The 9,591-nt window shown below is 47.5% G+C and overlaps 1 protein-coding gene across 1 annotated transcript in view; it reads left to right on the top strand.

Annotated features, from left to right (window-relative positions):
* The first annotated feature begins 3,165 nt into the window (after positions 1 to 3,165).
* Positions 3,166 to 9,591, top strand: part of LOC117154319 (protein gustavus) — a 156,609-nt gene continuing 150,183 nt past the window's right edge. Inside the window, exon 1 of the mRNA XM_033329225.2 lies at positions 3,166 to 3,197. Within this exon, the coding sequence (XP_033185116.1) occupies positions 3,181 to 3,197 (17 nt within the window). The 5' untranslated portion in view covers positions 3,166 to 3,180. The remainder of the gene's footprint in view (positions 3,198 to 9,591) is intronic.

Below are 9,591 nucleotides of genomic sequence, written 5' to 3'. Positions count from 1 at the left end.
TCTCTCTCTTTACACAGGTGCGCCGTACGATTTTCGAGCAGCGCGCATCCTCGTTTCGTAATGTCTTCTCGCGACGTGCCGCACCGTGACGCAAAGAGAGAAAAGAAAACTCGTCGTGACTCTCTAGTCTAGCGAATCGCCTTGTACCAGTGACCGTACGTACGGTCGTCGAAACAGGAACGAAACGTCTGACGAAACGTGACCCGAAGCTACAAAAATTTCACGCGAATATCGCGTTATGTCGCCGAGAATACGCGTGAACGTGATGGTGAACGTCGCGCCGGTTTAAGCCGTGGACCAGCGTTTCGTAACGTTTCTCTTTCCTCTCTGACATTTGACGTGTCCAGTATAAATAACGTTTGTTGCGTCCAGCGCAAATAATCATTTAATAAATGCCACGTCCGCACGCACCTGCGGCTTTAAAACTTGGCATTTGTTTTGCGCGGGTTTCACCCAGAGAACCACGACTTGTCGGAGAAAAAAGATCGTTGTTCGCAGCCTGGCCAGAGAATCGACGATCGGCCTCGTCTGCAAGGGAGTCGATATGCATTTCGTGGCATAAATGTCACGCTTAATCGTTGTTTCGTGTTCGAGTCTCGCGAATAGACGATTCTTAAAACATTAAAATGATATGGAAAATATGTATCGATCTCCTGCGCTTTGGGCTCGCAATATTTTAGTCGCGCTGAATATGCTTTAATTTAGACCGAGTTGCTTGGAGTTAGGGTCATATATGATGCATTCTTTAAATAAATAATAATTTCATGCTCTTCAAACTACGAATCACGTTGAAAACGATTGACGTCGAACGTAGTTAAATTTTAACGGCCTTTCCGAAAGATTGTGCCACGTATAGATAACCTTTGAATCGATAAAAAAGAACTTTACGTCGTACGATTTGCATATGCGAAGAAAAAATCTAGCACACGTTTGTATCCGCGTTCGTTCGTCCGATTAAATTAATCGAATCCGTCACTGATGGCTAGATGGCTTCAGGTGTGACTGCACGGCTTCGAAACTGGTCGGTTCGCCTGACTTAACGGTGCACGCAAGGGCCAAGAACCTTCGGTCGTTGTATGCACCTGGAATACATATTGGCTGCTCGAGGTACGAGTCACTTGTTCCTAAGCAATATTCTACTGGCTGATTGTTCTTAACGTGGCTCCGACCTTCGTCAAAATCGACTGCGAAGTAAGCGCTTTGCGAACATTTCCTTCCACGCTCTCGCTGTTTCCAACATGTTCAACGAACGGACAGTTTTCGCTCGTTCTACTGCGGAATCCGTTCATTTTTCCTGCAAGAAAATTAACTTTTATCGAACAGGGATTCTCTAGTCCCGAGTTTGCAGTAGCTGCGTGTAAATTCTTCGTTCTTCGTTCTTGCGTCTCGTTCTCTTTTCATCGCTGAGTGATTTACGCGGTTTCCGTTTTGGGATCAACTATCGTCGATTGGCGTTCGAACTTTATTGTCCGCGTGTGCTCGCGAGTATCGACAGCGGTTAGCGATGCAAAGTCTCTGTTCGACGAGAGACGTCGATACGATATCCTATCTGTCGTTATTTCGAACGGGAAAATTTACAGCAACGTTGGCGGAAACGTTCGTTTCAAGAGAAACTTTGTTTTATCAGATTCATCGACTATTCGGTTGAGGAGCAGGCGCGTGTACAAGATCGTTTCGACGAGTTTATGTCGACAAATGAGCCGGCCGAACCGGATGACCCAATAACATTAGCGACTTTCATATTTCTGATGCGCGTGGCTCGCGAATCGGTTAGGTAGACAGACCGGCCGTTCAAGAAACTGCTCGAAAATGCAAGCGTGCATAGACTCTCCCACCTTTGTTCCCAAAATAGCTGCACCGTCGATAGAGTGCCCTGGTACGGAGGTGAGAGTGTATGCGGACGGGGTGCGCGCGCGAGGATATTGAATTTGTATCGACAAACACCTATTGGCAATCGATCGATCCCAAGGGGCAAGTTTCCCTTCTACCTTCGAGCACACCGGCGTCTTAGAAAGCAGGGGGGAAAAAATGTTGTCTTCGTTCTACGTTTCCGTCGATAACGCTATTAAGGAGAATCCGATACTTGCCGTTACGGTAAATCGAATTCGCGCATTTGGTTCGGTTTCCTGAAAAAAAACAAATATTTTGCGATAAAGTAGAATCACGACTAAAATCGTTTCTACGAACGTTTGCTTCGGGTGGTCGTCCTTTTTTCCAAAGTTGAATCATACGTGCATTTTTCTAAATGCACTTTTATCGCACCTTTTGCCGCGAACGTATCAGGGATCACACACACACGTTGGTTCGAAACGAACAGTGTATCGAAGTTATTTCCACGAAGAGTCACGTTTTTTTCTTTTTTTTTTTTTGTGGATGTTGGATCGTAGCACGAGGAATATCACGACAGTTCGATGTCGTTCGCGATTCGGTGACATACGACAGTGGCAGAAACCAGGGAGGTAAAGGCAGGAGAAATCCTGTAGATAAACAAGGATGCTTGACGTAACGAGCCCACGAGGAAGTTTCCACATTGCGGATGGTGGAGGCGCCTCAGGCGGCGCCTGCCTGCGAGTCAATCGTGCCCCGAGTGTAGCTTCGGCTACCACCGAATTCAGTTCACGGTGTTGCTTGCTGCTTCGTGCCTCGTATCGGCACCTTGTTTCGTGGTCAAGGTGGATTCGCTGTCACGTGGGTAACTTGCGAAAGTGTAACAGGCAAATAAAAAAAGCAATTGAGTCGTTCTATCGTTTCGTTGGTTCGCTGACACGTTCGTTCGCTCGACGACGAAGAAGAATCACATGTTGTGATGCGTGCGTGCAGTTTCCTCGTTCTTCTTCGTTGCTCTCTGTCTATCGTTGTATCGTGATATACGGCTCTTTGATCGGTCGCGTGTGAACAATACCGAGTACGAAGTTGTTTAGTTGGCCTGTGATTCGAGAAGAAAACTTCCTTCGAGACGGAAGGAGCCGTGCGTGCCATCGCGGAACTTCTCAGGAAGACAACGTGTCAGAATCCAAGGACGTCTGTCCCCTCGCGATAATAATTGTCTAGAAAGGCAGCTTGTCGTGCTTGGTAAGTGGTCTGTGCTACGTGATCGGTGGATGTGACTTTTGATGTTGCCGCCACTACTGGTTAAATGTTTTCGAGAGGATTAAAAGGGAACTCGACGAGCTGGAATTAATGCAGCGCAACGATAGGTTCGTAAACGTTACCGACCACGAGTTCTCGGTACCTCAACCCCCCCCCCCTCACCTCAAAAAAAATGTCCGTCGACGTGCATTGACGTTTAATTTTCCCTGTCACGGAAAAACAGGGTCGATCGATATAGAGGTACTTTCGATACACGCCAGCGTTTAATACAACGTGGCTTGTGTGACTTTGAAGTTATTCAATTTGCAGTTTGGCCTGCGAATCGATGCTAATGGATCGAATAAATATGCTTTCACACCGTGGACCTCGTGACCCGCGTGAGAACCGGCTGAACCCTTCGCCTTTGCTTTTCTATCCTATATTCGCGTCGTTCGAGCTAATCTTATGCAAAATTTTCCTCGGGGAGAAACCTTTCCCCGACACTCGGAATTTCAGGCAATTTCGCCGTGGCTGTTTTTTCCCATTTTCGTGAATAATTATGGAGTTTACGGGCCGCGTTTTTTACGGTTCGTCTTCTCTCTCGGAAAACGTCGTTTCACCCGTGTTTCACCAGTAGCACAAAGGAATTCTTTTAGAAAATTATCTCGCCCGACTTCCCTGCAGTTTCCTCTGGACAACTTTTCCTTTCATCCCGCGAATCGTTTAGCGTCTGACTTTGCGCTTAGAAACATCCTGCGGTCTCTCATCCGTCATCTTGTCTGTCTCTGTGTCAAAATCTACGAGAATCATTCTCAGCGTTCGCGAGACGTCGCGAATCGAGAGCCAAATGGTCAAAGAGTCGGCGAAGGCGAAACGAAAATACGTAGTTAGTCTCGTAAAAATGTTCCGGGAAGACCTCGAGGCTGCGTTCTTTTCTCGTTACTTCCGTACTCGTCCTTCTTCTCGAGGCTTACGTAAGGGATGGATATCGACAATGCAACGTACAACTTTCCCCTCCCCCACCCGCAATCCTTGTTTTATTTTTGCATCCCGTGTTACGAGATCGGCCAAACGGTTTTCTCGTGAGTTTTATGTTTGCTCGTTTCGCGCTCAGTGACGTACTTACAGAGCTGGCTCGCAGCTCGCGGAGTAGTAATGAGAATTTATTGGTAAATTCATGGAACGGCCAGAGGTAAACTCTAATGAATTGCTTCGTTATTAACACCGATGCCAGTAGGAGTAACCTGGCAACGCCTACGTGTTCTCTATACATCTATACCTGTACACGCACGCGTATATTTATATATTTACAATTTGTTTTGTCCAGCGAAACGACTAATTTCTTTTTCTCTTCCCGTACGTTTTCTTCGCGAGTTGAAAATACCAGCGGTTTCCGCGCTTCTCGTTGGCTCGCATTCAGAACTCGTTTTTAATAGTGCTCTTTGTTTTTACGTGCCGCCATTAAATCAGTCTTAGCACACTGTCGAGCGTTAACGGCGTCTCGTTTCGTCAACTCACGCCTTCTATTCTATTCTATTCTCTCTTTCCTCTCCTTTTCTCTTCCCGCGTTTCTTCTCTCGGCACGACGTTTCCGCTCCGCGCGCAGCACGCGACGCCTTCTGAATAAATTAGACGCATCAAACGTCATCGAGAAACCTCGTGAAAAATTGAATGGATTTCGCTCAGCCTGTCTTGCCCGTCGATACCGTTCGATCGATCGCTACAAACGATCCGCGAACGAATGTGTGGCCTTCGTCTTATCGCGGAAACTGCGGCGGGAAACATTCCGCTGGCTCGATTCGTTGTGTCCCCTGTGAGCTTCGCAGCCAACGACCAAGCAAATAGACCGTTCTGATATCTTGTTACGACTGTTACGAAATGTCGTCGGTGCCTGTATGTAACGCGTGCATTATGATATCCGGTAACGATAACATATCCCGAACCAGCCGGTTATCAGTCAGCCACCGGAATCTCGATATTAATTTGTGGCTACAAAACTCGCGCCGGTGCTCTCAGTTACGGCATAATTGGCGAACACCGCAACAAGATTGAAACGCAGGTTGACGGCTATGGAAAGATAGAGACTCGTGATTTCGAATTCAGTCGTCAAGGGGCCGATACTATTTGATTTTCCGTGAAAAATTGTACGAGCTAACGCTGACACGCGTCCTAACACTTGAAGAACGAGAGGAATATTTCGCGACAAGAGACAAATTGTACGCGTAAATCGCGTATTCTCAGGCGAAAACGTGTTAGAAGTTGCTAGTCGCCATATATTTTGGAACGCGTGCAGCTAGCTAGGCAGCGACATAAAACGGTCGTTCGTTTTCCTCGTCCGTGAACTACGATTATCTAGAACGAAGAAGGGAACGACCAGCTTCCTGCCGCATCCGATATTTTATCGCGTGCAATAATGACTCGACGTTAGGGAGCCGAGGGAACGTTCCCAATAAGTATCACTGTACAGCGCGCAGAGTAACGCGCCGAGCTGCATTATTTAAACGCGTAAAATCGAAGTTGTGTCATCCGGTGAGGGGCGGATGGAACCCGCGTTACCTTGTAACGGTAAAAGGAGCGTGAAACTCGGCGAAATTGCCCGCGTATATACCCGATCGCAGAAGCGTTAACGAAAAAAGGAAAAGAGGCAGAGGGAAACGTTGAAAAGAAGTTCTAACGACCGTAGCGCGTGCTACCATTAATCACGAGCAACAAACGTTTTAACTCTGTCCGTTCGTACGGCGGGACGAGAGTCTAGGTTCGAGGTGGAGGAAGTAAGGAACGCGAAAGGGAGTTTCTCCTCTTGCGGCCGGTTGTATCTGATGCTTTATTGCCGTTCGGTAAAGTGGAAAGGCCGCATTTCAGCTCGTAGCCAGGGCCTGTTAAACTCTCGACGAAGGAGGTTACGAGCTCGGTCCTTGTGTATGCGCCACCTCGTAATACACACTGCTCGTCTTCCTTAGAGGAGAGGCAAGCTCGTGAACTCCCAAATCATTTCGCCAACTCGGTGACAATCTTATAAAACTTTTATACGCCGACCGTCTACTCGCCTACCGTATTCTCGCTCGTTTCGTCGTTTCCTTTATTTTCTCGAAGACTAGAGAAAGAATATGGCCTTCTTCGTGGAGTTTGCGATCCACTGACTCCTCGTGTATCCTATACGCGCGCTGTCTTCTGGCTAGAAGACAGAGGCGAGATCGATGGAAAATTCACGTACGATCGGCGGAGGATAAAGGAAAATCGCGAACAAAACGAGCGAGTGTGGAGTCCTCGGTCGATCACGGGGTTCGTAGCCGAGAGATTAAATCAACCGAGCCTCTTGACATGCGAGGCAATTAATTTTCAAGAGCGGAATTGATCGTGCTAATTTCGGAGAAAGCCGAGCTCTCGAGGCTGCGTTCGAGAGCCATTCATCGCACGAAGAATTCCTTCGAGCCGCGAAATATTTATCGCCGAATTACAAAAAGAAAGAAAATTGTTCCTACTTCGAAATCGTAGAAAGAGGTAAAATGAAAGCCACTCTAGACTCGAGTGCGCGCGTTCTTTCTTCGACGCTGGGAATCGCCGCGTTTTTCGAGAAGGCACCGAGTAAACGCGATCGTGCGTCTAATTTCCAGCAGGTTTGAACACGCCCGATCGTCCATTCTATTAGCGATATCGCTTTTAGGCGGAAATGGCCAGGCTCGTAGAACGTCGAGTAGCTAGCTGTTGTACATCGTTGTTCGACGATAATGAGGAACTGTAGCGAGGAAGATCGAAGTGGAGGATCGGAGAAATCTAAAGGGGAGAGAGGAGGGTATACAGTTGCAACCACGTTCGTACACATAGTTTGTAAATCATCCAATGCTCGCATTATACATATTGCAGATAGTGGAGAGCGAACGTATGTATCCAGGAGATTTCACGCGCGTACTCCTAAGCAGATAGCTTCTTATATTATTACCAGGGAGAAGCGTACGCGAGCTAACGCCGGAAGCATCCCCCAGGGAGCTTTTATCATCGGTAGCGACACTTTCATTAGGAAAGATAAGGTTGTCGCTTGCACTGATACTTCCTGGTACGCGATATTCCCTTATTCACGTTTAACGATCGCAACGTTAGCATCGAGAGCATAAATTCGACGAGGATAGAGTGGTTTTAGGACTTTAATCATCGGAGATAACCGGGCGTTCGGTGAACGATCCCCGTATCAATTTTATCTCGCTGTAATTTTTTACTGTGAACAGTTTTTCCCTGTCGAACCAACCCGGAAGGGGATTGAATTTCACGGTAACCGTTACGACCAGACACCGTGTACACGTTTGAGCGCAACGTACACGTAGATGCAGCAGCGCGGCCCGCCACGGGAATCGCATAGATTATTGCATCTCGCCGCGAACCATTAGCCTGACCCCTTTCACGTTCGGTAGCGATATACGAGTTCGAACGTGGAATATTGTGCGCGCATTGCTAACCTGAAAACTGTGTTCGTCCAGTTGCTTCATAATACTCGCTGTTTCATCCTGCGCTGTGCCTCCCAGGGAAATGCAGCCAGCTCGCCTGTAACTTATAACGAACGTCGATGCTAATTCGATTGTCCGAGCAAATTAGGCGTTTCGCGAAACATTTTAAATATCTGAGTCTGTCGATTCTCGTTTGTTCTCTGTCGTTTCAACGGAAGAAGCTCGAGGAACGACGAAATTCGAACAGAAACTATAGAATGAATTCACCTGGCGTTGACTATGTCGCGCTTCTTGATGCGTCCTGGCAGAATCGCCTGAATTTATAACACGCCGCCGACAGTGTTGGACTAATTTCTTCCGGCCTCCTAAGTGAAAACTCTACAATTTTAGCGTCGTTCGTTTTACGAATTGTCCTGATTTATTTTGTGTTGTAAGAAATTGATTTCACAGACACAGAGAAGCTATTTAAAGACAGTTGGTCGATCCCTTTAGGAACGTCACGCGTCGTTTCGATCGATAATCGACTTTTGCTTTGTTTTGGCCGTTTGCTTCGTGGAAATCGCAACATTTGTAAGCACAAGTAGTAGAAGCCGCGTTTCGTTGAAATGCAAACGAGTGCAGAGGCCACCTGCAGATAAAAAGGGGCACTGTGTGGCTGGTGCTCGATTAGGTGATGGGTAGAACTTAACAGGATGGTCGTAATCTGATTCGAGAACCATCGGGTTCATAGGGTACGTTTCCCTAAAGCGGCGTTGTGTACACGAGTCACCTGTTTAGCCACGTAGGATCGTACACTCACGAGGGCCGAGGCAACTCGTCCGCAATAACGGAAGCTACCCCGGCTCGACGTTGGTTAATCGGATGTCACCAGAAACACGCCATCCTACCGTTGAAAACAGCTAGCCCGTATCCCAGTTTACACACGATACAATTTGCTCGAAGATTCGATGCTTTTCGAGCTCGGTCAGCTTTGAATTAATTGACGCCGTTGCTTTTGTATTGCGCATCGTCGGGTCCGCGATACTCGTTCTACGTTGCAATATTTCCTTCGTTTGCAATATAGGAAGATCCATCTTCAAGCGTGTTTTCTTGGAAATTTCTGCTGCGCCCTCTCTTTCTTTTCGCGGAGGATCTACTAAACGTTACCGTGAGATAAAGTCACGAGGTTAGCCGTAACTAAACTTACTCTAAAATTTGCGACTTCGTGAAATAGCGGCAAAACTGTCTAACCTCTCGCCAGGTTCCCGATTTCACGAATGATTTTTTTTAAGCACCGATCTAGGTCGGTTGGATAGCGAGAATGTGTTACGTCGTACCGAACGTCGACGATTTGTCTTACCTATTTAATTGGCCACTTGTCGAGATAATTAATTGCTAGGAGATCTTGGCGACGGTACTTTGCAATTAGCCGCGGCGATGTTATCTGGAATATCGAGCTCTGTAAGAATCTTCCACCCCTTGGAGAAGGTTCGCTATTGCTCGGAATACTCGCTCGGATTCCGCCTTCTCCCGACCGCGGCAGGCTTAGCCCTTTCTCCTTCGCGCCACGAACAATTAATTTCACCTGTAGAGGCGGGGTGCCTTTCCAGAAATTGAATTACGCTATCTGTAGAACAAGTTAATTGCATTATTCGTAGACGAAGTGGTACACGCGGCTTACGTAAATGCACCAACACTTCGAACTCGTTCTCTTTACCGTGTCGCTGTCGCATCGACGTCGCGCGCCACGCTCTCTCTCTCTCTCTCTCTCTCTCCTCCCTTCTCTCCCTATTTCAGTTGAAATTGAAATTTATTCAGCCGAGACAGCGGGCCGGGAACCTCCTCTTTGGTATTCGACCGTCGTGGCGGCGGCGATGAAGTCGCTCGCCGATCCGGAACACCCGTTATATTTTTCGAAAGTCTACCTCGCGACCGGAATACGAATAGCGGTTAGATCGGGGGTGGTCGTAAAATATGAAACGATAATGGCCGATCGTCGATTCTCGATGGTTTGTTTCCTCCGTAGACGATCGTTGAAACGCAAAAATTACCACGTCGTATTCGCGATGGCGTTGGTAATCGATCGGCGACACGTCGGTGTTCC

Source organism: Bombus vancouverensis, chromosome 3 (genome assembly GCF_051014615.1).
Source record: "Bombus vancouverensis nearcticus chromosome 3, iyBomVanc1_principal, whole genome shotgun sequence".
Lineage (NCBI taxonomy): Eukaryota > Metazoa > Arthropoda > Insecta > Hymenoptera > Apidae > Bombus > Bombus vancouverensis.
Note: the sequence above shows the minus strand (reverse complement) of the source record. Positions and strands in the feature narration are given on the sequence as shown.